The sequence below is a fragment of the Alligator mississippiensis genome, chromosome 15, assembly GCF_030867095.1.
Source record: "Alligator mississippiensis isolate rAllMis1 chromosome 15, rAllMis1, whole genome shotgun sequence".
NCBI lineage: Eukaryota > Metazoa > Chordata > Crocodylia > Alligatoridae > Alligator > Alligator mississippiensis.
In genome coordinates this window covers 6,923,933-6,949,966 of record NC_081838.1, presented here as the reverse complement: position 1 = coordinate 6,949,966, position 26,034 = coordinate 6,923,933, and the positions used below count along the sequence as shown (strand labels likewise).

The 26,034-nt window shown below is 63.7% G+C and overlaps 3 protein-coding genes across 6 annotated transcripts; 1 reads left to right on the top strand and 2 right to left on the bottom strand.

The window, feature by feature from the left end:
• Positions 1–2,836: 2,836 nt before the first annotated feature.
• Positions 2,837–13,170, bottom strand: RAB5B (RAB5B, member RAS oncogene family). 4 transcript variants are annotated; one of them, XM_019487025.2, is made up of 7 exons: positions 13,067–13,144; positions 12,452–12,532; positions 7,307–7,589; positions 6,764–6,915; positions 5,830–5,952; positions 5,503–5,596; positions 2,837–4,969 (listed from the first exon to the last, which is right to left on the bottom strand). In XM_019487025.2, exons 3-7 carry the CDS (start codon positions 7,467–7,469, stop codon positions 4,854–4,856), a joined length of 648 nt encoding a protein of 215 aa, XP_019342570.1. In that variant the 5' UTR covers positions 7,470–7,589; positions 12,452–12,532; positions 13,067–13,144; the 3' UTR covers positions 2,837–4,853. The 4 variants fall into 4 exon arrangements, with proteins under 4 accessions (XP_019342570.1, XP_006267725.1, XP_014460792.1 ...); XM_006267663.4 differs by lacking the exon at positions 12,452–12,532 and having other exon boundaries at positions 13,067–13,170; XM_014605306.3 differs by lacking the exon at positions 13,067–13,144 and having other exon boundaries at positions 12,452–12,902.
• Positions 13,171–14,778: 1,608 nt separating this feature from the next.
• CDK2 (cyclin dependent kinase 2) lies at positions 14,779–18,888 on the bottom strand. Its single transcript, XM_019500155.1, has 7 exons — positions 18,620–18,888; positions 18,183–18,260; positions 17,977–18,097; positions 17,727–17,897; positions 17,242–17,343; positions 16,361–16,564; positions 14,779–16,090 (listed from the first exon to the last, which is right to left on the bottom strand). The coding sequence occupies exons 1-7, from the start codon at positions 18,733–18,735 to the stop codon at positions 15,986–15,988; spliced, it is 897 nt and encodes a 298-aa protein (XP_019355700.1). The 5' UTR covers positions 18,736–18,888; the 3' UTR covers positions 14,779–15,985.
• Positions 18,889–20,569: 1,681 nt separating this feature from the next.
• On the top strand, positions 20,570–25,906 carry PMEL (premelanosome protein). Its single transcript, XM_059719279.1, has 11 exons — positions 20,570–20,696; positions 22,126–22,251; positions 22,494–22,640; positions 22,758–22,898; positions 23,377–23,538; positions 23,703–24,116; positions 24,206–24,652; positions 24,805–24,930; positions 25,096–25,180; positions 25,258–25,548; positions 25,625–25,906. The coding sequence occupies exons 1-11, from the start codon at positions 20,633–20,635 to the stop codon at positions 25,758–25,760; spliced, it is 2,139 nt and encodes a 712-aa protein (XP_059575262.1). The 5' UTR covers positions 20,570–20,632; the 3' UTR covers positions 25,761–25,906.
• The last annotated feature ends 128 nt before the right edge of the window (positions 25,907–26,034 follow it).

The following is a 26,034-nucleotide window of genomic DNA, read 5'->3' as shown; positions in this document are numbered from 1 at the left end:
AGGTGCAGGGCAGAGGGCTCCAGGGTCTCGGGGTCACCCCACAAGCAAGGCACTGCCCAGACCCCCACCAACTGCAGGGCAGGGGCTAAGGCAGGACCCCCCTGGCAGCACTGGGATGAGGCAGTGCCCTGCTGGGGGGGCTTCTACTCAAACCCAGGGCAAGTTCCCAGGTAGCGTCTCCCCCCACTTCCCAGGAAGAGGAAGCTGGGTGATTTATGGCAGCAGCAGGGCTGGGAACAGGCAGCCACATTGGCTCCCATCCTCACACCACCCTGGCTGGCACCAGGCCAGTTGGAGGGTGCAGCTGGGGCTGGGGCCATGCAGATGTCAGGCCCCCCACAAGAACTGGCTCTGGCCCAGGAGGGGCAGGGGGCTCCATGGAGATGCAGGCTCCTTCCCCCAACTCTGCACCCCAGCACAAGCTGCTGCTCCAGGGATAGAAGGGCCCAGGCCGGCTCCCCAGCCTTCTGCACAGACTTGAGCCTCCACCCCACAGCACAGAGGCAGAACTGACCACAGACCCAAGACCTTGCTTACATGGCAACAAGTAGAGGAGCATTGCCTGCACCCACCCCTTTGGTAAGCAGAGCCCACCTGTACAGCTGGCGTGGCCACGACTGGCCCAGGGCCCCTCTGGCTTCCCCCTCTGCCTCCCGTGAGCTCGTGGCAGGGGGGGTTGCAGCGCCGAGGAACAGGAAGGCAAGGAGAGAGCTGGCACATTCAGCTGCCACAGCCAGATGGGCAGTAGGTCCCTGGCAACTGCCAGCCCAAGCTACCCCCAGGACCAGGCAACACCCATATGTTTACCAACCCCAGCCTTATCAGGGGCTGCAGGTGGTTTAATCTGGGTGCTGGCTCCTTCCTTTTCTCCCATACTCTCACCCCCTGGCCCTAGCCCCGCAGATGGAGGCAGGAATGGAGGGAGAAGCCCAGGCCCTCCCTCCATCCCCGCTCCAACCTGCACCCGGAGCCGAGGCTGGGGTGGACCGGAACCGGCCTCTTTGATTCCCATTAGCTTGTGTGATCAAGGGGCAGGGCTAGGCTGGCGCCAGGAGCCACCTGGGCACAGCTCCAAGCACACAGGAGTACTGAGGTGGGAGACCCCAGCAGAGCCTGCCACAGCCTTACCGTAACCCCCGTGGGGCCTGGGGCCAAGCCCCAAGCTTGTTTCAGAGCAGGCCAAGGGAACGACACCCAGGCAGCTCACATCGCCCAGGGGGGCAGCACACCAGGATCTGCACCTCCAGGGACGGGGCCAGACTAAGTGTGTGAAACAAAGTCCAGGAGCCCCAGGAGATGCTGCTGCTGCACCCAAGACTGAAGCCTGCCCGTCTCTGCTGCTCCTGGACCTGAGGGGCTGCCACATTGCTTCCCAAACGGGTTGCTAGGATCTGCTCCCAGTCTGCACAGCCCCAGGGGAACAGCCCTTGCTCAGGGGCCAGGGGCAGCAAGCCTGGAGGACAGAGCTGAGCCTCTGGGGAAGGGGCAGTGGGTTGCACCCATGGCTGGGCTAGAAGCAGTGACTGCAGGCACCCTTGGCCAAGCTCAGTGCACTTCCCACCAGGGGAAGATCTGAGAGCACTGGTGTGAGGCCTTAGGACAAGCAGGGGCATGGGCAACCTGGCAGGGGGTCCACACCATCCCTCCCTGATGCCCCTGCGCCCTTCTGCAGCTTAAAAAAAAATAAAATAAAATAAAATAAAATAATAATATCTCCTGGGAACTGGGAGCAGAACCTTGGAGTCAGAAGGGGCCTGGCCAACTTCACCAATGATACCAAACTCTGGGGTAAAAAATCCACACCTGAGGGCAGGAGGGCCATCCAGGCTGACCTTCACAGGCTCAAGAAATGGGTGGATGTGAACCGGATGGTGTTTAACACCAAAAAATGCAAGGTTCTCCACCTTGGGAGGAGAAATCTGCAGCATCCTTATAGGCTCGACAGTGATACACCAGTTAGCACTACAGGTGAAAGGGACTTGAGGGTCCCTTTCTTGACCACAAAGATAAGATGAGCCTTCAATGTGATGCCGCGGCCAGTAAAGCAAGCAAAACGCTGGCTTGCATCCAGAGATGCTCCTCAAGCAAATCCCAGGATGTCATTCTCCTGTTGTACTCGGCCTTCGTGAGGCCACAGCTGGAGTACTGCATCCAGTTTTGGGCTCCTCAGTTCAAAAAAAGATGTGGAGAAGCTTGAGAGAGTGCAGAGGAGAGCCACACGCATGATCAGGTCAGGAAAACAGACCTTATGACAACAGGCTGAGCCATGGGACTCTTCAGCCTGGAAAAGCGCAGGCTTGGGGTGATCTCGTGGCCACCTATAAGTTTAAATCGGGGTGCTCACCAGGATCTGGGGGAACAATTGTTCACTAGAGCACCCCAAGGGATGACGAGGTTGAATGGTCACAAACTCCTCCACGACCGTTTCAGGCTGGACGTAAAGAAGAATTTCTTTACTTTCCGAGCCCCCAAGGTCTGGAACAGCCTGCCACCGGAGGTGGTTCATGCACCTACGTGGAACGCCTTCAAGAAAAGTTTGGATGCTTATCTTGCTGGGATCCTGCAACCCCAGCTGACTTCCTGCCCCTGGGGCAGGGGGCTGGACTCAATCTTCTGAGGTCCCTTCCAGCCCTAATGTCTATGAAATCTGCTGCTTGCTCCCAGCAGAGTAGGGCAATCCCCAGGCCTGGCAGAGGCCCAGGCTCTGCCCCAGTTTATTCTTCCCCCCCAGCTCCAATTCCAGCACTGCAGGGGGGAAGGCAAGACTGCAAATGCTCCCCATGCCCAACTCCCAGCCACGCTCCCCTGTCCCCAGATACCAGGCAGCAGCCGCCAGTCGAATACACTGGTTTCTGGTTTACTTACATTAAATACATGGGTCAGTCAGCAGTGGGGTGTTACCATGATTGTTATTTCAGGGCGATGGAGGAGCTCTCTCAAAAAGCAAAAAGAACCAAAAGAAAAAAAAAACCCAAAACCGATCAAAGGAAAGAGCCAGGAAGGGGGGGGGGGGGGGGGGGGGGGGAGGAAAAAAAAAAAAAAAAGCTTTCAAGCTGCAGTGTCCCAATTTGGTCCAGGCTTTGAGCCAGAAAGAGACCAGCCTGTAAGGGAGGGTGGGGGCCTGATCCTGCCGTGCCCCTAGAGCCAACGCTGCCTGGGAAGTGGAGGAGGGTGTAGACGGTATTCCCCACCCCAGCGAAGGGGGTGGATGCAGGGGGGCTAGAGGCAGAGGCTAGCGGTGGGTCACTGCAGCAAGAACGGGGTTGACAGAGGCCTGGTGGGACCAGGGTCCTGCCCGGGAAAGGTTGGCAGAGGCACGTGCAATCCACGTGGGCTCGGCCGCACCGTGGACAGCCGGCAGAGGCGAGGGTAAAATGCCTGCAGACACCCACAGCCCAGCACCGTGGGCAGCGGAGACAGGGCTTGTGACCCAAAGCCTCTGCCGAGAGGTGCTGTGTAACTGAGGCTGTGATGCCCATAACAGCTATGCGTGAGGGCTTGGGGAGAAGGGATGCTCACCCCACGCTGTGGCAGCGCCCCCCCTGTTGTGCTGGTGCCAGGAGCCTGTGGGGTGGAGCTTGCCAGGGCCTCCAGGCCACCCCCATCCCCTGCCAGGGGCCTGGAAAAAACCATCTCCAGCCCAAGTTTCTTCCCGCATGGAGCAGGATTCCCAGTCTGGCCCTTCCCAGGCCCCCGGGTTCCCCACCCTTGCCAGGCCAATTCCCCACACCCCAGCTCTGCTCAGGGAGGCATGAGGCTCCCGTCTCCACCTACTTAGGCTTGGTTCATTCCCCCCACCCTCACCCTGTCCCAGGGGACTGAAGGTGCCTAGCCCCTCTGCTCCATGAAGCACAAAGCCTTTGAGAAGATCCTCCAAAGAAGGCGGTGGAAGTTGGGCAACGGCCCCTTCCCCGCGAACACCCGCGCGCATGACCTGACCTTGACCCAAGGTGCAGCCCGTGTGGACGTCTGTGACTAAAGTGCAAGTGGAAAGGGCCCTGGGCAACTGTGGAGGCCGGAGGGAGAGTACAAGGGAGGGGTCACCCCCAATGACACCCCCACCTCAAAACACCCATGCCCAGGTGGGTCTGCCAGACAGCACTGGGCCCCAGCAGAGAGACATGAGGCACGTGGGCCTGGCCTAGGTGAGGCCGGGTTACAGGGAAGGGGAAAGCAACAGAACAACTGCCTGGTTGTGGAAGTGCATTTGGGGGTTCTAGGCATGCACAGGGTGATGGGGGAGGGGGTCCTAGGCCCCAGGCTAGCAGGGGCCAGATGCTCATCACCCCCATTCCCCAAAATCACTTCCAACCCTTGACAGAAAAAATAAAAAAAGGCCACCTGGGTAAAAATTAAGGACACTGCAGCTTCCCCCCTGCACATGGGAACAGGAGAGGAATTAAAACAATGGATCCATGAAAGAAGGGGGAAAGAAAGAAAAAAAAGGAGACACCCCCTGAAGCTGCGCCACCGGGAGCAATCCAGCTGCCCGCAGGGTCCCCGCTGCCCCTTTCACTCAGCTCCTGCCCCGCGTGGGAAAGGGGAGGGCAAGAGAGATGTTAGCAGACCGAGGACAGGCGTTACCAGGCGAGGGGTCGGGGCGGGGGACGAGCAGCTGCAGGAGCGAGTGGCGCCTATAATACAAAGTGAAGAAGAGTTTGTGTTGGGAAGCTGCTGTCCCCAGCGGGCAGGCAGTTGGTCGCATCCCGCAGGTGGCGGTGGCGGGCGCCTGGCGGTGTCAAAGCAGTAAAAAGTGCCGTTAGCGGGAGCTGCCGGAGGGCAGGCGCCAGGGGGCGGGGGCAGGGGGAGGTTACATCGTCGCTCTTCCTCGTGCGCCGGCCACTCGCGCCCCCTCAGTTGCTACAACACTGGCTCTTGTTCTGCTGGCTCTGCTCGTGGAGGTCCACGCCCCGGGGCCGCCCTGCCGCACCGCTCGTGCTCTGGGGCTCGCTCTTTGGCAGCTTCTTTGCTGCAGGGAGGAGACAGCAAGAGAGAGTGAGTGTGAGGGGAGAGAAGGAACAGAGCTGCCCCTGCCTGACATCTCCCAGCCCCAGGCCACCCTTCCCTGGGTTCAGGAGCTTGGCCTGCTTGCCACTGTTTCCCCAGCCCACAAGCCCAAGCAGGGGGCCTAGTGGCCCCAGGGCTAGGTAGTGCCAACGCTCCATCCCAGACATCAGAAGTGCTAAGCAGCCAGGCACCAAAGAGCCTCTAGTAGGTGCCAAGTGCTGCACTGCTAGACAGACCCAGCTGAGCAGACAGCAGCCTCCCCTCTGATCTCCCTTCCGGATCCTCCTGACCAAGCACCACTGCCAATAGCGTTCTGGTCTCCACTAACCCCAGGGCCTTGCAGCACTGTCTAGAGTGCAAGGGGGGACTCGATAGGTCAGTCAAGTGCTCCAGCAGCAGGACAAGGGGCTCTCCCCTGACTGCAGTCTCCATTCTGGGACTGTGGGACTAGGCAGCTCCACAATCCAACTGCCCATGCCTCTGCCAGGGTCTCACCTATTGCCAGGAAGAGGTCGTTAACATTCATAGCCGTCTTGGCCGAGGTTTCCATGAACAACAGACTGTTGTCATCTGCGTAGGCCTGTGCCTCCTGGAAGAGATGGAGGTGCCAGAGTGAGCCCTGCATATAGCTGCAGAGCAGGTCCTTCCTAGAGGACGGGGTCACATGTGTGGGGCGGTTGCACCCCCCCCCCAGGCATCCAATGACTTCTTGTCCTGGTCCTTGGTCTCTTGGGCCCCAGCTGGAAGCCTGTGGGTCAGGAGACCCCAGGGAGCTGAGGGAGGGGGTCAAGAGGCATGCCAGCCCTGACTTTGGCTCCTCACCTCATATTCCACCATGCGCTTATTGGCGAGATCAGCTTTGTTGCCTGCCAGGGCAATCACGATGTTGGGGCTGGCTTGCCGCTGTAGCTCCTTCACCCATGTCTTTGCTCGTGCAAACGTCTCCTGGAGGGGGAGGGACAAGGCATTAGATCTTGGCCTGGATGGCAGCAGCAAGTGGCTCCCAGCCACCCACACCTGGCAAGGGGCATGGAGCCGCAGGGCCCCTCTGCAGCACTGTATGGAGGCCTCCATCTATGTGGCGGACAAGGGCTCCCCCTGTGGCCCAGACTTCAGCCCCCTGCATTCTACCAGTATGTGGTCCCTGAGCCAAACGCACCACACCTGAGAAGGCTGCAAAGTCTTACCCACTTCCTACCAGGGAGCAGAAGCAGGGAGCCCTGCGGACTGCCTGGAAGAGCTGGCCACCAGCCCCTCCTTAAGAGATAGCCATGAGGAAAGGCAGACAGATATGGGACTGTTGAGCCTAGAAAATAAGACTACTTTGGGAGGGGGGGAGGGGGGGGGCAAGATTTGGTGGCAGCTGACAAATATCTGGGGTGAGTATCAAGGACTAGGCAAACAACTATTCACCAAAGCGCCCCAGGGCAAAGCCAGGAGCAATGGTCATAAACTCCTAGGAGGAGTCAGATTGGATCCACCAAAAACACAAAGAACCAAAACACCCCCCAAAAACACAAAGAACCCAAAAAACACTTCTTTATGGTTTGTGTGACCAGACCCTGGAATGGGCTCCCAGCAGGGGTGGTGCAGGCACCTATCCCGGAGATTTTCAAAAGGAGATTGGACACACACCTTGCTGGTTATTTACAGTCTTTCCTGCCTAAAGCAGGGGGGCCAGACCCAATGATCTCACAAGGTCCCTTCCAGCCCTAAACTTCTGAGAATCTTTGAGCAAGGTGTGAAGCAGGCCTACCTGGTTGGTAATGTCATAGACCACGATGGCTGCCTGGGCACCCCGGTAGTACATGGGGGCCAGGCTGTGGTACCGCTCTTGGCCGGCCGTGTCCCAGATCTCAAACTTAACCGTTGTGTCATCCAGGCAGACAGACTGTGTGAGAAACGCCGCTGGCAAAGGCAAGTGGGGAGAGGAGTCAGCAGGCTAGGCCCTGCCCCTTGGGTGGTGAGGGGAGAGCACCCCAAGGTCTCATCAGGCCCTGGGAGATTGAGGCCCTACACTGTGCCCTGCCCCCAGTTAGGTCATTCCAAGTCAAAGCCTCAGCCTCCCCCAGCTCTTCCTGGGAGGAACCAGATCCAGATGTTTAATCCCCCCTCCCCCCAGTGCTCCACCTGCATGACAACACGACCCACTGCAGCTGCGAGCACCCCCTCAAGCAGCAGCAAGCAGCCCCAGCAGCTGAGCTGCCTCCCTGCTGCTCACTGCAGGCTGGGAGCCCGGGCTCTCTACAGCCATGTGGGCAGGACGCCTGGACTGGAGCAAAGGCAAGCAGCGACTCACCCCCAATGGTGCTCTCCTGGTACTCGTGGAACTGCCCCTTGACGAAGCGCAGCACCAGGCTGGACTTGCCCACAGCCGACTCACCCAGCAGCACCAGCTTAAACTGACAGATCTTGCTGGCTTGTGACTGACCGTTGGGCCTGGCGGCACCTCTGCTGGTCATGGCCTGGCCTGTGGTAGCGCCCGGGGCCCAGCTGCTCGGAGACCTCGGCAGCGCACACCAGCTCTTGGGGGGGTGGGGGCTCAGCTGTGAGCACAACAGGGCCGGGGTGGCTCAGCAGGCCTGCAAGAGAAGCCGGTCAGCAGTGCTGGAGAGTGGCGGGGGGAGGAAACGGAGGACTGGGGTCAGAGGACACTGTCCAGGGCCGGGCCATAGCAGGGGGAGGTTTGGTACTTCACAGGCTTCAGAGGGATTATCTCTTTCTGCAGACCAGCCAGCTGGGGCAGAGTTAGGGCCCCACCACATACCAGAGGCTGGCCCTGGAGCCCTCCCACCAGCCACAGCAGCCCGTTACGCCTGTGTGAGAGCAGACAACTTAGATCTGCCCCCCACCCCAACTTAAGGAGCAGAGCAGCCAGCAAAAAGAAGCAGGCTCCAGGCGCTTGCTGTGAGCGCCGGAGTGAGTCAGCAATCCTGGCAGCTCTCCTTCCCGGATGAGCTGGGATCCGAACGCGCCTGGGACCACGCGGGGCCGGGGTCAGGGCAGCACCTCTGGCCTGCTCCGCACAGGGGAGGGGGCACAGCTCCCTGCACAGCAAGCGGCACAGGCCCGGCAGTCTGTCTATTCATGTGTGTGGACTGACATGTGCCCTGGGCTCTGCTCCCCCCACCCCCCGGCTTGGGGCTACCCTGGCAATCTGCAGGGAACCCCTGGGGAAGGGTGGGGGAGGCAGGGTCCTCAACTGTTCTGCACTCCTTAGGTCCTGGAGAGCGTGCTGCAGATGCTGGCAGGCAGGTTACTTGGCCTGTCCTTCCTGGTGCTACCTCCAAAAGGCAGACAGGGCACCCCCCACCCCAGTACATGGGACTGGTCCCTTCTGCCCCTCTGCAGGGGCTCTGCCTGCCTTGGCGCACCAGGGAAGCATTCACGAGCCAGGGGGCTCTGCTGCCAGCCTCAGCTGGACGGGCAGAAGCAAGTTAACTCTCACTAGCCATGGGAATGTAGTAGCATTGCCCAAGGCCACTGGGGTACCAGAGCCAGAGCCTTGCTCAAGGGCCCAGTGAGAGGCCAGCGCTAGTACCGGGGAGGCTAAGGCCCCAGCTGCTGATGCAGACAGAGCTGGGACAGCCACGTGGGAACTCTAACAGGGTGGAGGGGATCTGGGGGACAACTGCAATGCCAAGGATGGGTGAGGGGGTACACAGCCAGCCATGCACTGATGTGGCTGGGAGCTGGCTCCAGGCACCTCCACGGCATGCTGCAGTGGCAGAAGGGCCCGTTTGGCATGGGCTGGTGCTAGTAGAGCCCCTTGGAGAAAACCCCTTGGCAGCTGCATCTGACCTAACAGACCCTCAGCCAGGAAGGACAGGAGCACCAAGCCGACCCGTTAGCTCATGGATTAACGAGCAAGATGAGGTATGTTTCCTGCCCCATCTCCCGGTCTGTGGGGCCACAGGGCACCCTCTCAGGGCTGCTTCCTGCCCCCACAACCAGCACCAGCAGCCTCTGACCCAGGCAGGCCGGGCTCGGATCCAGACCCAAGGGCCAAAACACCCTCAGGAAATAAATGATTTTCTGCCTCCTTCGAGACCCCCCCCCCCACTCGCAAGGTCCCAAGTGGGGAGAGGCCTCTGACCAGGTGCCCAACGCTGCTGACCGCTCAGATCTCTGTGCTGCATGCCCTGCTTGAGGGCTCCCACTGCCAGCCTGCCTTCCAGTAGCCTTCTGGCCTGTTGCCAGGCTCCTGTTCCCCTTCCCCATCTGCTTCCCAGAGCGAGCAGAGCTCAGGCCAACGCAAGCGGGACACACTGCAAGCAGCGAGCAGGCAAGTGCTGGAGCCAGCCATACCCAGCCCATCAGCAAAACCATAAGCTGCCACACTGCTTCTAAAGCAGGAAGGCAATGGAAACCCAGAGCCAGGGCTCTAGAAGCCACCCGAGCACGATGTCCAGGTCCCTAGTGCCGAGCCGGGCCGCAGCGGGGAAGAGTGCTTCCTTCCTGCTCACGGCCCTTCCCGAAAGGAGCAGTTACGCAAGGGCCGCATTCCCAGGGCCAAAAAGCTCAACTTTGCTGCTGCATCGGTTACAGAGTGTGGCTCTGGTCAGCTCCGAATGGGGCCAGAGGGAAGCAGCAGACAGGGAGGGCAGCTCCCAGGACCATGAGTTTGGCAGACCCAATCTCTGGGATCTAGGCCCCTACACATTACTGGAGGACCCCCGTGTTCGTTCTCTTGTTACCCAGCCAGGGCCGGAGAGGGGCAGGGCCCGGCCGTTCAGCAAGGCCCGGCCGTTCAGCAAGGCCCAGCAGGCTGAAGCTAAACATAGCAATGTGAATGCCTGAGGTCACCGAAGCAGGTGTGGGTTGAAAAGCATCCTGAAGATGTAACTGGGCTTTGCTTGTAGGCCGCCAAGGGGCCCAGTCTCCCAGGTGGTGAAGGTGGGTAGACCACATACACCAACCAGCTCACCACCCTGCTGCGAAGACTCGCTCTGTCCTCATCTCCCAACTCCTGCATCCGCATCCCCTCCTAAGGGAAGCCAAGGCAGAGGCTCGCGGCTAGTTTTCAAGAGGCCCCCCAATCCCGGCAGGGATGCCTGTCATGGGGAGAGCAAGACAGCCCTGGAGCACGAGCTGACTCTAGAGCTCAATGCCTCCCCAATTCATTACAGCAGGCAGCGAAGCACCATGGGCCCATCCCGGAAGTGAGGTCCTGCCCCACAATGGCCTCAGCCCTTCCTTCATCTGTGAGCTCCCTGGTACCAGGCTGCTTGACTCTCCCAGCACTGAGCAGCATCCCGGGGTGGCCCCTAGGCACAACCACACCTAATGAGAAGCTAGGAAGGATCCAGGATCCCAGCTGGGACAGACGCATGCTGTCCCCATGCTGCTCACACCTGCTAAATCCAGGGTGTCCAGCACTGGGATCTGATGGGCTAACACCCACCAATCAGCAGCAAGCAGCTTCAAGGAGCCCAGGTCCATCCAGCTTCCTTCGCTCACCCCGGGTCTCCCTGCTGGCTAGGGAACCAATTCCTAGTAGGTCAAAGCTCACTCCGCCAGCCCCCAGCTGCAGCCCAGACCTCCGAAAGGACCCGCTTCTGGGTGCAACGCAGCTGCTGTGAACTGAGCCACCGCTACTACGAACGCACCTGACCAGCCAGGTCTGATGAGCAAAATCAGGAGCCACCAGGCAATGAGAAGTGCAGCCAACTGCACCTCCTCCCCTACCATCCACCCCCTTCCGTTCCACAAGGGGCTGCGGGAGCGCCAAGGCAGCGCCAGCCCAGCAGCTGAGCGGGGGTCAAGGTCATTCCTGGAGCCAGGCTCTCACACACCTGACCTCTGTGGGCGAGGAGAGACGGTGTCCCTTGCTGCCACCCAGAGCAAGTTAAACCTGTGTGGGCTGAGGCAGCAGATCCCCACAGCAAGTGAACTCCTAGCACAATGGAAGGCAGGTGCAGGGCTGGCTAGACTCCCCCACCCCCGACGGCCCTGGCTCTGGGAGGCTGCAGCAGGCCCGTCTAAGCTGTGCTGGCAGAGAAGGGGCATCTCCCGAGAGAGCCCGAGGTGGGTTGCAACAGCCTGCCTGGGTTAACTGCTTTCCTGTTGCCAGCGAGACTTTTCCTCTGTCCCAATCGCCTGCGGCACCAACAGCCACCACCAGAACAGCGCACAGGGCTCCGGCCTGCCTGGGGCTCCCAACATTGCCACCAGCCAGCGAGCAAGCGCCTAAACACCCCAAACCGCAGGTATGGGTGCAGCTACTCGCACGGCCCTTCCAATGCCCAAGCCACTAGCGTCCATGGGCATTCTTGGAGCGAGGGTTACCACGAGATGATCTACTGAGGTCCCTTCTGACCCTAACATGTATGAATCTGAGAGCAGAGAAGCTGGGGCCTCAGCTGGATCCGGGCGATATCCTGCAATGGGACAAGAGAAGTGGGGCTCTTCGCTCTGGGAGATGGGCCCCGGTCCCACCCCCAAGTCCCTGGTGAATCTAGGCAGGTTCCCCAGATATATGCTTGGCTTCCTCCCCTCTTAACAGAGTAGCAGGAAGGCCCCGAGGCCCCACCCCAGCCTCAGCGGGGGCCAGGCTCATCTTCATTAGCTTCCAGGTACTGTCCTAGCAGCAGCCCCCACGGCAGCTGCTGCTCGCACTCAAGCTCCGTGGCGCTCCCCCCTCACCAGCCTCCCCCAGCCCCAGCAGCCCAGCCGCTGCCCACAGGTTGCTTAACGCCACATGAAGGAGTCACCATGGCCAGGTAGCAACTCTCCTGCTTCACCCACACGTCGTTGGGCCTCCGATTCCATTGACTCCAGCCTGGGGGTCCATCCACGCCCTGAGGAACAGCTGCAGGGACCCGCCGCTGGGGCCCCGTTCAGGCAGAGCAAGGGCAAGATCCTCTGCTCCCCAGCATGTCTTGCCTGCTGCCCTGGGGATGCTGCTTCCCAGCACCAGGCTGTTCCTCACCACTGCCACAAGCCCGAACAAGTAGCAATTTGGTCAAATCCAGGCCTATCTCCAGAAGTCGTCAGAGCCGATGTCACGGGAGGAACCAGAGTTGTGCATGGCTTTGTCAGGCTTCGTGACCAGGGATCGGATCTGGCATCGCCAGCTTGAGCAGCAGGCTCCAGACGCCCCACCAGAGCACCCCCCAGAGCCTGCATGAGGCCCCGGACCCAGGCGCCATCCAGTGGGGCCGGCAGCAAGGCCGTGGGAGCAAATCCGTGCACCCACCACCAAGAAGGGAAACGCGAGCTGCGAAGGAAGCCTGGGGGTTGAGCCCATTTCTGCACCCCCTAAAAGAAGAGCGAGGCACAGAAGCACCCAGAGGGGAGGGCACCAGATAGGGCCGGGTCCAACGTTTCCAGAGGGAGATGCTCCGACCCCCGCAGTGTTATCTCCAGGACGCCCGGTGCGGCTCCAGGAGGCCCAGCAGCAGCTACCCACTGCCTGCAGGGGGGTCCCCCGGGAGGGGCTCACCTGAGACCCGGGAACAGAGCCCCCAAATCCTCACTTCACCTGCGAGCGCCGCTGGCCTCTCGCCCACAGCCCTCTGAGCCCCTGATGGAGGGAAGGGGAAAAGGCACTGCCTGCTCCAGCTGGACCAGAAGTGGGGCCCTGCCCAGCCGGGGAATGGAGAGAAGCCACTTCCTGGCACAAACCAGGCATGGGGGGCACAAGTAGGGGTGCAGGGACCCCTGAAGCCTTGACCCCTGGGGGACAACCCCTGATTTGGGGGAGGGGGGCATGGGAAGGGAGGGCAAGGGCATCCAAGCCCTGGAAAGGAGGGGGGGGGCAATGCCTCCTGAGCTGGGGGGAGGAGGGAATGTCCCGTGCGGGGGGGCAGTGCCCTCTGAACTGGGGGGAGAGGGAATGATTCGTGCGGAGAGGGGCACTGCCCCCTGAGCTGGGGGAGCAATGACCCGGGGGGGTGGCACTGCCCCTTGAGCTGGGGGGAATAATGATCCGTAGGTTCACGTGCCCCCACCTCAGCCCCGCCCCCTCTTACCCCCGGGCCCAGGCCCCTTAGCCCCCCCCCCCAGGCCCCGGCCCAGACCCCACCCCCAGAAAACCCCCTCCCCCCCGCCCCAATACCGGAGGCGGCAGCGGCGCAGACTCCCCCGTCGCGGCCCCAGCGCCGAGCACACAAACAGCTGCTCAACCAAACCCTCCTCCGCCGGGCGGGGATAAGGGGCGGCGCAGCCAATAAGCGCCGGGCACCTGAAGGCTGGCACCGCCTCCTCCAGGCCTGCCGACCAATGGCGCTCTGCGTCAGACCACCACGGTCCGGCGCACTAATGAGCGGTGAGAACTGGCGGGACGGGCAGCGGGATCGGACCAATGGCGAACGGGGAGAGGGTGAGAGCGGTTGGCCAATAGAAAGGGTAGGCGTCGTGAAGGGGTGGATCTTAGGTTAAGTGACGGAAGAGGAGGCCAATGGGAGCGGCTGTGACTTCGGGGGCTTCATCAACAACAAATAAGGTGACCTAAATGGGCGGCACTCAATAGGACACTGACCAATCAGTTCTCGGGATGCCTTCGCCGCTGCCCAATCACAAGGCAAAAGGGCACCGCTTCGACCACTCAAAGAGCGAGTAGGAGTTGATTGACAGGGGACCCAAACTCCCCCCCTTGTTGGGCGGGCCCAAGGCCGCCCAGGCCTCTTTTAGCGCCAATCAGAGACGGGCTGGAGCATGATGGACAGGCGTGTGAGGGAGGGCCATGAGCGGGTGCCCCCGCGAGAATTTTAACCTTTAACCTCAATTGTATTACTGCTAATTAGCTCAGCTGAGGCTGAAGCTGACTCCAGCCCTGGGGGCGGGGCCAAGTGGGGGCATAGGGAGTTGGCCTGGACCACAGGGGCGTGGCCCACAGGGAAAGGGCGGGGCTAAATTTTGGGCGGGACTTGTGGACGGGGCGTGGTCTGTTGCCAAGAGGCGGGGCTCGTGGGTAGGGGCGTGACCTATACAAGGGGAACTGCAATTTGGGCGGGGCTTACGGGGTGGGGCGGGGCCTATGTCCAGAGTGCCGGTGGACAGGGGCGGGGCACGTGGGTAAGGGACCGGGCTTAAAGGCCAGGAGTAGGAAGCAGGCCCGAGCCCTGGAGGCCCCAGCACAGCCAGGTCTGGGGTGCGGCAGTCCCAGGCCAGGGTCCTGGGCCCAGCCCCAAAGACGCACCCCTGGCCCAGGAGCTTGGGGTGCTGCCAGGGCCCAGGGGCTCGGTCTGGCAGCCACGCTCCTGCCTGGCTGAGTCAGCCCCAGAAGCCGTATATGGAGCCTGCGCAGCCTCCAGTCCCCTATACAAGCAGGTGTCTGCTGCCCTGGGGCCTTGGGCCGCTTTCTCCGGCCTGGAGGGGGGCAAGGAGCTGCAGTGGGGGCGTATCCTTGTGAGGAACACAGGACTTCTCCCATGTCCTCGGCTCTGGGCTCACTGCAGCCTTGTAGGGGCAAGGGGGACGGGTCTCACTCCTGTCTCCCACTCCAAACCCCAGCTCTTGACCCCAGTTCTGACTTCAGACCCCCCCTCCCTACACCCAGTGCCCTGGGGGGATGGATGTGGGTTGGCCCTGTGCTCTAGGTGACCAGCCACCCGCATTCCCGAGAGCTGAAGACCCAAGGGCATTTGAAGCCCAGGTCTGATCACTTCCACGGGAACTGCTGCTAGGCCTCGGTGACCTCCCTGGAGTGGCTCCCGGAAAGCCCGCAGCACGGTGGAGCCCCAAGGCCCTGGCTAACACTGCAGCCAGGGCAAGGAGCAGCACCTGGGCTTCAGCCTCTGCAAATAAACCCTTGGTTGCGGGCAGGGCTAAAACGCAGAAAATCTTTTAATGATCCGTGAACTCGGTACAGAAGACGCGACGCTTGGTATGAAAACTCGGCAAGACAGAGTCAGAGGCAAAACTACTCGACAGGGCTCATCTGCCTTAAAAAAAGAGCTTCGTTTACAAAAAAGGCCAAGGTGCTTTTTCTAATCAACTCTGTACAAACTGCTTTAAAACCCGCCCCCCCACCACGCTGTGCACATGCTGCCCCGCGAGGCGCCTTGTGCTCCCAGCTGCCGCCAGCAGTCCCATCCCAGCTGCTGCCGATCCCTCCAGTAGCTCTGAGGACCAGGGGGCCGGAGCTTTGTGTTGGGAATCAGCCCTCCTGCTGGCGCCAGGTGCGCACTGATGCTGGTCCTTAGCTCTGGCAGGTTCCCATTGGATCTGGAGCTCAGTCCGGGCCCTGCCTTTCTTGCTCAGCAAGGGGTCAGAGAAAGGGCTCTGTTCCCTGGAGAGAGGGAAGCACCAAGAGGCCAGCTCCAGGGGAAGGATCACGTGCCCAGCAAGGGAGATGTGGCTTCTGGCCCACGCTTGAGCAGCTAGCAAGGAGAAACAGTTACTCCAGCTGGGGCTGCTCCCCACCTCTTCCCTTATTTGCTATAGCAGGGCACGGACAAGCCCCCTGGATGTGGTGCTCACAGCAGCCCCTGCCCCTCGCTCCAATCTGAGTTCATGAGGCCAGCAGCCTCTGGGCACAGAAGCTGTGAGCTTCACGTGTATGGGGGGGCACCCCACCCCCTGCCTTTGCCATGGAGGCAGCCAGACCCAGCACTGAGGCCACCCCCCTGGGTCCAGTGCAGATATACAGGGAGGGACCGATCCTGCCAGAGGAAGGCGGAGGCTGGGCAGGAGCCCTAGGGGCCCAGCTGCTGGTGCTGGCAGCGGGATCCGTTCCTTGCTGGGTCCATGGCAGTTCCTGCCTGTCACTGCGGAGCAATTGCTGCGGCTGGGGGGAACCCAGTGAAAGGCCCTTGGGACGAGGGGGGCAGATCCTGGGAAAGGCGACAGGAGAGGAGCCCTGCTGCCAGCATCAGAGCCTGATCCACGCCGAGGGCAAGGACCTGCACCCAGGGTGGGAGCTGGTCAGGCCCCGGCCCCTCTGGGCCCCACAGTCAGTTCAGAGCTGGGCAGCAAGGGGCAGGGAGAAAGGCTCCGGTGAGGCTGGGCATTGGCTCCCTGCCCCGGGGCGGCCTCACAGGCGCAGGTGTGGCACGGCTTTGGTGACATCCCGGAAGAAGGGGTGGCCCAGCGCTGACTTGGCCGAGATGCGCTTGTTGGGGTCGTAGTGCAGCATTTGCTGGGGAAGAGAGGGGGGAGGCGGGTTAGGCCAGGCAACCGAGGGAGCCCAGCTGGGTTGCACTCTCCTTCTCCACCACCCCAAAATGCTAAGAGCCAGAGCTGGCACGTGAGCTCCCCCAGCCCCGGTTTCTCCTGCTGTTCCTCCTGCCTGTTTGCTCCCAGCACAGAGGGGACTAGAAAGTTAGTTTCCTTCTGGGCAAGCCAGGCACCAGCTCTGACCCTGCTCTCCCAGAGCCTCGAACCTTGGGCCCAGTAGCGGACTACTCACAGCCAAGAGCTTCCTGCCCTCCTCGTCCAGCGGGGGCACCACCTTGCTGAAGTCCTGCCGGGCCCACTTGGGGAAGCTGGGCTTGTAGTCAGGCATGGAGGTGACTCCAGGCCACACAGCCTCATCCGGGGTGCCCAGCGTGCGGAAGATGCGGAACAGTTGGTCGATCTCGGAGTCACCAGGGAACAGGGCTCGGCGGGTGATCTGGGAGGGGCAGAAGAAAACCATGGGGGGCACCTGGGGGCCAGGTAGGAGGTCTAGGTGCTTGACGAGCCACTTAGACTCAATGCCTTCCCTGGAGGAAATCTGCTGAGCACCGGACACTGGGCTCTGCGCAGGGGTTAGGGTGGCAGGCTCGCGGGGGGCTGAACTGGGACTGGCCGGGTGGGGGGGGCCTGGCTGCCGAGGATAACACCAGGTCCCAGAAAGGCTGTGCCCAGATGGAGCCGAATCCCATGGGAAGCATCTCCCCCCCTCGCAATGTGACATGGACCCCATTCCATGTGACCCTCTCTGCCAGCACCCGGTCCCAGGACACCCCCTGCCCTGGGGAGGAGGAAATACCAGGCTGGCACGCTGCGGCCTGCACCCCACCCCAGTCCACAAGGTCCCTTTCTTCCCTGGGCCCTGCTGGGCGTCAGCAGCCCTTTGCGTGGCCGGTTGTGACGTCTCTGCTGGCCCAGCACAGCCCCGGGGCCTAGCTCTGCAGCTCCAGCTGGGGGGGAGGGAAGGGGGGCATGGGGGCCGCGCCAGGGACTTGGCTCCGAGCCAGCTTGCACTGGGAGCTGCCCTGCCCTGCTCATATTAAGGCTCATCTTCCCTCCCGCCATTCTTGCCTGCCACGGAGTGGGACCCCCGCACCCCCCACAACGGCCACGCACCATCTCAGCAAAGATGCAGCCCAAGCTCCAGATGTCCACAGCCGTCGAGTAGTACTTGCAGCCCAACAGGATTTCAGGGGCCCGGTACCAGAGAGTCACCACCTGGGAGGGTCGGGGAGGGGCAGGACAGGGGCACTGTCATGCCCAGCAGAGGGGCTAATGCCCCAAACAAGTGAGAAGTCACCCTCCCCACCTCCATAGGAGCAGCACATGTCACCTGTCCCCAGTGGACAGAAGGGAAACTGAGGCACATGTGGGACAGTGTGCTTTGAGCAGATAGTGGGTTTCTGGGGTAGCTGCAAAGAGAATCCAGGAGTCCAGCCATGTGACCTAGCATGTCACCCCCTCCAGCTAGAGCCTCAACTAGTGGGGCTGAGCACAGGGGAGGCCACTGTGTTTGGCCCAGGCCGGAGCTCCCTGCCAAGGCCCATGTGGGAGAGCCCCTGCATACCCCAGAGTGCTGCTGGGTGGGCAGGTCCCCTCACCTCATGGGTGTAGGTGCGGACAGGCACGCCGAATGCCCGCGCCAGCCCAAAGTCGGCCAACTTGATGGCGCCATCAGCATTGATGAGCAGGTTCTGGGGCTTGAGGTCGCGGTGCAGCACGCGGTGGGAGTGGCAGAAGGCCAGGCCCTGCAGCAGCTGGAACAGGTAGCTCTGCGGGGAAGGAGACGAGGCTGGTTACGGGCACGGGGACCAGGCACAGGGCTGCAAGTGGCCCGGGCAGGTGCAGTACCTTGATGAGGGGCAGTGCCATGCCGCTGAGGGAGGCCGAGTCCATGAACTTCTTCAGGTCCTGGTGGAGGAACTCGAAGACCAGGTAGAGCTTGTTCTCCGTGTGGATCACGTCCAGCAGCCTGGGCGGGGGGGAGAGGGGTGAGACGCCTGCACAGAGCTTGCTCCCAGGGGCTGCAGTGCCCCCCCCACCCCGTCCCCACTTACTTGACGATGTTGGGGTGGTTCAGCTCCTTGAGCAGCGAGATCTCCCGGATGGCCGTGCTGGGGACGCCCTCCGTCTCCCTGCGAGGGGGGAGGGGAGGAGCAGGACCCCGGGGCACGTGAGTCTCCTCGGCCCCCCGACCCGGCTGAGCCCCTCACATGCCAACGTGTGGGAACGAAGCCACCAGGCGAGCAGAGGGGCGATGATGGACGGGGGCTTCTTGCGCCCCGCGCCCGCAGACTGCACCAGCCCCAGCTCTGGGGAGCCCGGGGGGTGGGCCGCCCCCCCCAGCCACCAGGCCCACCCACGGGCCTCAAGGGGGCAGCCCCGCACCAGAGACGCCCCTGGGCTCGCAGGCAGGCAGGGCCCCGCGGGGCCTGCCCCGCACCTCGGCCCGGGCCGGATCCTGCCCCCCGGGACCAGCCGCCCCCGCGCTCACGTGTCCAGGCGGATCTTCTTGAGCGCCACCACCTCGCCCGTGACCTTGTTCTTGGCCTTGTACACGACGCCGTACGTGCCCTCGCCGATCTTCTCCACCTTCTGGAAGTTCTCCATGGGGCGGCCCGGGCCCGGGGCCGGGGGAGCGGCCGCGCGGGGAGCCAGAGCCGGGCTCGGGGCCGCTGCGGTTGGCGGCGCGCGGCCGGATGGAACCTTCGCCCCGGGACCCGCAACAATGTTGCCACTTTCCGCCTCCCCGCGCGGCCGCTTCCCGCGTTCCGCCGGCCCCGCCCTCGCCGCCGCGCCATTGGCTGGCGCTCCTCTCGCCCCGCCCACCCCGCCGCGCAGTTGGCTGGCGCGGCCGGTGATGCTAGGAGCGACGCGGGAGAGTCCTTAAAGGGCCAGGCGCTCCCGGATGAGCCCGGCTCCCGGTGTTTGCTTCCCGGATCTCCCGGGACGGTCAGCCTCCCGCCGTCTTCTGGGGTGTATTGTGGGCAGGGGTCTCCCCGACACCCCTATAGAGCCTGGAGCTCAGACCACCAGTGCCCCGGGCTAGGCCAGGCCAACAGACCCATTGCAAGTTGGAAAGACTGAGGCCACCGTCACAGGACGAGCCCCAGGCCTCCTCTGCTCCAGCCATTAGGCCCTGCTGCCTTGGCAGAGGGAGACCCCGGGGGTCCGGCCCACAAAGCCGAGGCCCCTGCTCCATCTGGCCCCTCTTGGGATTGCGTGTGCGGACAAGCTGGATGTGCAGCATGGGGGGCAAGGGAGCACGCAAAGCGCCTGGGCCGGGACCTGGCCGAGGCTTTGCTCCAGTTGGGGTCGGGCATCGTGGAGCAGCCCCCTGCCTGGCCCCTGCCCTTCCAGGGACCCACCTCATCAAGCATCCGGGGTTAGGAGTGAGGCCCCTGACCCCATCCCAACACGGGGCCAAGGGTGTCAGGCACCCACTGGGGCCAAGAGCTCAGGTGGGCCCAGAACGGGGCTGGGGCCTTTACGCCAGAGCTGGAATTGGGATGTGCTGTCGGTGTGCATGTGTGTGCGGGTGTCTGCACGTGTGTGCGCGGGTGTCTGCACGTGTGTCTGCATGTGGGCATGTGTGTGTGTGGGTGCGTGTGTGTATGTGTGCGTGCAAACATGCAGGGGCCTGGCAGAGGTGGCAAAGCAGCTGCCAACCGGCTGCCACTTCCTGCCAACACCTGGGCTGGTGTCGTCCCTGCAATGAGGTGTCTGTGCCTGGTGCCAGCTCTGCACCCAGAATCCCCCCCCCCCCAAGCAGCAGTGTTACTCCCCCACCTCCCCCCAGTCAGGTCCAGTCCAGTCCAGTCCAGGCCCTCTAACCCAGGTCCCCGGGGATGTAACCAGTCCCATCCCTTTCACTCCAGGCCCAGATCAGTCTTAGGCTCCCTGGGCCGAGCTTCGAGGCAGGTCCTCTGGTCGGGGAACCCCCACCTCAGCCCAGGTGCAGCCCATGACCCCATGCCAGAGCAGGCACAGCCCAGCCACGCAGCGGGGGGCACCTGGGCCCAGGACCCAGGACGGAGGTGTGTGCTGAAGATACAGTCATGGGTCTGAGCTGGCCACGGCTCCGACTCCAATGGCTCCTGGAGCAGCCATCATCCGGGTCCCCGTGTCTCCAACTGAGGAGCTGAGCAGGGACAGGGCAGCGGGCACCTCTGTCCTTCATGGCCTGGATCAGGGAGGCGGCCGCTGGGGGCAAAGGCTCAAGTGTCAGCTGGTGCCCGGGTGCCCCTGAGGCTGTCACTCCTGCTCACGAGGAGAGGAAGCGCCATGCCCCCCCCCAAATTCCTGCTTCTGCGTAGGAGGGAAAACCCCCATCGTCGTAGCAACCCAAACTTGTGACTCGACCTCACCCCCCCATTTGGGGGCATCTGGAAGGTGATGCCCATGGAGGGGCGGGGCTATGCAAATCAGGGCCCCTTCTTAGCTGGGGAGACCGGGAGGCTTCGCCTCTGCAACGAGGGTCTCCCGTGGGTGCGAGGGTCTGGCCGGGATGTGGACGAGCGGGTGCTTCCTGGCAGTCTGGGCCCTCCTGGGGGCGGCCACAGCTCAGCGTGGTGAGTGGGATCCAAGCCCAGGGGCTCCCTGGGGAGCTGGGGGTGGGGGGTTCTGTCTCGCCCGTTGTGGGGTCTGGCCCCTCCGCACCTCGCTCTGGGCACCAGGGCTGGGATGGGGGAAAGCTCCACTCCTGTGCTCTGCCCAGGCTCTGCATGTGCATGTGTGTGCTGGGGGGGGTCTCTGCAGGGTCTGCAATGGGGCAGGGAGCTGGTGTCAGGGCTGCACAGGCTGGAGGGACAGACAGACCTGGGGGTGCCCAGGATGGTGCCGCCTCCCAGTGCTCCCCACAAGGGATAGACCCAGCCTCAGCCCCCTTGGGACTGGGACAGACGGATTAACGGGGTGCCCCCCAAAGCCGAGCCACGTGGGCGCCAGATTCCAGACTCTGCTAATCCCTGCAGGGGCCCGGCGCCGGGACCGAGTGGGTGACGCAGGGGGAGGGCGGGCAGGCGTGCATGCATGCCTGTGCGTGTCCCTGCTAAGAGCTCGGGGTGGCCCTGCTCCCAGGGGCTGATGCCCACGGGGGGAGGAGGGAGGGGAGCTGGCCACCCTGGCAGTGCTGCAGCCCCTGCCCCAGGCCAAGCTGCCCTTGGGGGACCTCTCTCCTCCAGGTTCCCCCTGGACCCCCCAGGCACCCCCCCGACTGCCCCTCAGTTCTCACCTGTGTCGGGGGGGGGGCGCAGCTGGGCCCCGTGCCCAGCAGGGGTAGAGCCAGGGACTTGCCCCCTTTCCTAGAACCCCCAGTGCCTTGGCTGCCGGACCCCGACGTAGACAGGGAAACTGAGGCACAACAGGACTATGTGGGGGCAGTCACCTGGGGGTCAGTGGTGAGGGAGGCTGAAGGGAGAACCCAGGTATCCCTGCTTCCAGCCCCCTCCGGATACTGGGCCAGGGCCCATTCCCCACGCGCCGCACTGCACACAGGCCTCCAGAGGGGGGCGGCCTTCTCCCACGCCCCCCCCATCCCCTAATCGTGGTCTGGGGTAGGAGTCGGCACCGGCTCAGCTGAGAGTCACATGAAAGGGCTTGGGCAGGATCTGGAGCCATGTGATGGGGCTTTGCCTGGCGCCCCCCTCCTCCCCCATCACATGCTCCCCAACGTGCGGGGCTGGGCCCGGGGCCATGGGAGGGACATGATGGGGCGGCGGGCGGATGTGGTGCTAATGCTAATGCCTCGGCAGCAACCCCAGCTCCAGCCTCCAGGGGTGGGGGCCTGGGCCCACATGGCAGCCAGGCCCATGGCTGGGGACAGCAGCCCCAGCCCTGCTTGCCCCGTGGGTTTCTACCCACTTGACTCCCATGAATGAAGACCCCAGGCATCCTGGCTCCGTGCTCCTGCCTCTGGGGGTCAGAGCTGCCTCTGGTGATGGCGGGGGCTTCTGCCCCTGCCCCTGCCTGCTGCCCCCCACCCACTCTGCGTCTCTACAGGGCCTGGCGGTAGGAACCGAGGCAGCGACCGGGGCAGCCGCCAGCCCCTGGGCTACAGGTCCTGGAACAGCCAGCTCTACCCCTGGGGGCCAAGGGGGGACGCCCGGCAGCGGGACTGCTGGAGAGGTGAGTCCTGGGATGGGACCTGCCAAGCCCGACCTGGGCTGAGCCCCAGGGGCAAGGATGGAGGGGTGGGGGAACCAGGGCAGGGGCAGCTGCAGGTTGGTAATGGGGTGCCCTGGGGGAGCCGGGGCTGTGGGTCATGGGCTGGGGGTGGAGGTTGCAGCAGCATGGAGCTGGCCTGGGGCGGGGGTAATGGGAGGGGGCAACCTCCCACGTGCCCCCCGGGCCTGACCCTCTGCCCGCAGGCGGTGACGTGACCTTTGAGGTCACCAACGATGCCCCCACCATGACGGGCGCCAAGGCCACATTTGCCATCGCCCTGCGCTTCCCCAGCAACCAGACGGTGCTACCCGATGGCCGTGTCGTGTGGAGCCGCAACTGCACTGTCAATGGTGAGGGAGAGCCCCTGCCTGGCACCCGTCCCGGACTGGCTGCTGCATGGTGCCCGGTTCCAGAGAATGGGTAGGTCCCCCCCGCTGTGCGGCACTAACCCCCCCTCGCTCTGGCAGGGACCTGGGTGCGCCAGGGTGATGCCGTATTCCCGGAGATGCTGCCTGAGGGCACGGCTGGCACCTTCCCCGACGGGCAGCCCTTTCCCCGCAGCGCCTGGGGTGGCCGCAGCAAGTTCGTCTATGTCTGGTGGACCTGGGGTGAGTCCCCTGGGCACTCCTGGCCTCACAGGGCCGCCAGCTGCCCCCTTGGCCCAAGCCTCACCAGGCTCAGGCCCAGCTGTGGTCCCACCTGCACTCTGGAGGAGGACAGGACTGGGGAGGCTAAAGTGCAGGGAAAGTACCTCTGGAAGAGCTGGGAGAGAACTCAGGTGTCCGGGCTGCCCACTGGCCCCTGTTCTGCTCCTGGCAGTGGGGAGAGAACCAGGCTCCCAGCCCCTCTGCTCTTATGCTCTAGACCCCACTCCCCTCCCGGCACTGGGAAAGAACCCAGCCCCCCTGCTCTCACCCACCAGCCCCCACAGTCCTCCCAGAGCTGGGAGAGGACCCAGGCATCTGGGCTCCCTAATCCACACCCCTCCTGCACTGGGAGAAAACCCAGGTGCCCAGGCTCCCAGGCCCTGCTCTGACCGCTAGACTGCACTGCTCTGAGAGCTGGGCCTGATGCGTGTCCCTGCAGGGCGGTACTGGCAGGTGGTGGATGGCCCCTCATCACAGCTGACAGTGGACACGGCCGGTGTCCCGCTGGGTTCCTACTCCATGGCTGTGGAAGTCTATCACTACCGCGGGCCCCGCAAGTTTGTGCCCCTGGGCAACACCGCCTCCCAGTTCAGCATCACCGGTGAGACCCAGCACGGGTTGGGGAGAGGCTGGGGGGCACCCCAAGCAGGGCGGGTGGGGGGGGAGCTGGTGGTTCACCCTGGCCAGGGGCTGAGCTGCAAGGGGCCACAGGGCCAGGGCAGGGGCAGGCCCTGGTGCCATGCTGACCCCACCTCCCACCCCCAGACCAGGTGCCGTTCTCAGTGGACGTGGCACAGGTGGAGACGGCAGCCGTGGCGGGTGCAGAGCCGGGAGTGGCTGAGCGCTTCGTGAGGAACCGGGCTGTGTCCTTCACGGTCCGGCTGCACGACCCCAGTGGGTACCTGACGGGAGCCGATGTCGCCTGCTCCTGGGACTTCGGAGATGGCAGCGGTACCCTCATCTCCCGTGCTGCCCAGGTCACCCATACCTACCTGGCCACCGGCTCCTTCACTCCCCGTGTCGTGCTGCAGGCCGCCATCCCCCTGGCCTGCGGGGGCACCTCCCCAGCCACAGCCACAGCCACGGGCCCCCCGGTGCAGCCCACCGGTGCCACAGCAGCAGCCACAATAGCAACCGGTGGGAGCCCCGGGCAGGCCACAGTACAGCCACCAAGCAGCGGTAAGTCCAAGGGGGCATCCCCAGGGAGGAGGTACAGAACCCTGGCGCCAGCCCAGCCTCATTCTAGCTTTGCCTCTCTCTGCCCCCAGCACCCACGGCTGAGGCCACAGGGTCCCCAGCATCTGGGGCCACAGGGTCCCCGGCCACGGCATCCCCAGCATCTGGCGACCCGGCCACGGCGGCCCCAGCATCTGGCGACCCGGCCACGGCGGCCCCAGCATCTGACGACCCGGCCACGGTGTCCCCAGCATCTGGCGACCCAGCCACAGTGGCCCCAGCATCCGAGGAGCTGGACACGGAGCCACTGGCCACGGCAGGGCTGGCTGACCCTGATGCCGGAACCACGCTCCCTGCAGCCGCCACAGCTTCAGGGCTACCCAGCATGGCTGCCGCCCCCGGGTCGGACCTGGCCGTGGCATCCGTGGACCCCCTGCTCCCAGCTTCCACCTCCCCTGCTGCAGACCTGCCTCCCACCACAGGCTCCGCTGGGCCCAGCCTCCCTGCCAGCGTGGCCAGCACCAGCTCCGGGACAGCAGGTAGGTGGCAGGTGAGGGTGGGAGCTCCCCTGGGGTCCCAAATGCATCCACGTCAGCTCCAAGCTCCATACCCCAGGAGCTTTGCTGCCCTGAGGTCCCCCTGCCCTGTGGGGGCTGGTGGGTCTCCCCTTCTCTCTCTACTTGCTCCACAGAGGTGACCGCCAGCACCGCAGTCCCCAGTGCCGCTCCTGCCCTGGTGCTAGCCAAGAGGCAGGCACCGCCCAATGGCTGCGTCCTCTACCGCTACGGCACCTTCTCCACCCAGCTCGACATTGTCCGTGAGTCCCAGCACCGCAGGGAGGGCGTGGGAGGCAACGGGGGCACCCCATCCCCTTCTGCTGGGACACCCCTACAACCCACTGCCTGCTTTCCCTGGGTTGCTGTGGTAGTTGGGATTGGGGGTGGGGGTGTCCCCTGTAGGGGCTGACCCCATTCCCTTGCAGAGGGCATTGAGAGCGTGGAGATTGTCCAGGTGGTGCCGGCGGCTGGCGAGAGTGCAGTGGAGCTCACTGTGACATGCCAGGGCAGGTAGGGCCAGGGCCAGGGCTGGGGGGTAACCCCACACCCCTCCCTGATGCCCCCCTGAGCTTCCCCTGTGCCTGCAGCCTGCCCGATGAGGTGTGTACAGTGGTGATGGACGCGGCATGCCTGGCGCCACAGCAGACCGTGTGCAGCCCGGTGCCACCTGCCCCCGCCTGCCAGCTGGTGCTGCACCAGGCCTTCAACCAGTCCGGCCAGTACTGTCTCAACGTCTCGCTCGCCAACCCCAGCGGCCTGGCCATGGCCAGCACCCACGTCACCGTCGGAGGTGCAGACGCTGCCGGGACCCGGGTCACACTGCTCGTGGGGCTGGTGCTGGTGGCCGTGGCCCTGGGCGTTGTGGGCCTCGCCTACAGGTGAGTCTAATCCTCCCTGCCCCCTCCTCTCCCAGCCATGGCTGGGGGATGCTAACACAGCCTCCTTCTGCCCCAGGCGCAACGTGTGGTTCGGCCCTGGCGCCCGGCCGCGCCTGCCTGACCGTGCTGCCCTGCGCCTGCTGCTGCGCCGGGCCCTGGGCACTGGCCCCCAGAGTGAGAGCAGTCCTCTGCTCAGCGGCAATGTTGTCTAGAGCCAGCGGCAGCCCTGGGACCTGCCGCCAGGTGGGGGGGGACGGGACCCCCCCAGGATGCCTGGCACCAGCTCTCCCATTGCCACTCTTCCTCTGTGTCCCCCCCAACACCCCCTTGGTCCCAGCTATTAAATGCTCAGACTCCACCTGCCTTTGCTTGACTCTGTCTGGGGTGGGGGAAAGATGGGGTCAGGGAGGCCCTTGCCCTGCCCACACCCTCCTGGAACACCCATGTGTGGGCTCCCATAGGGGAGGGGGTTACCTGCCTAGTGAA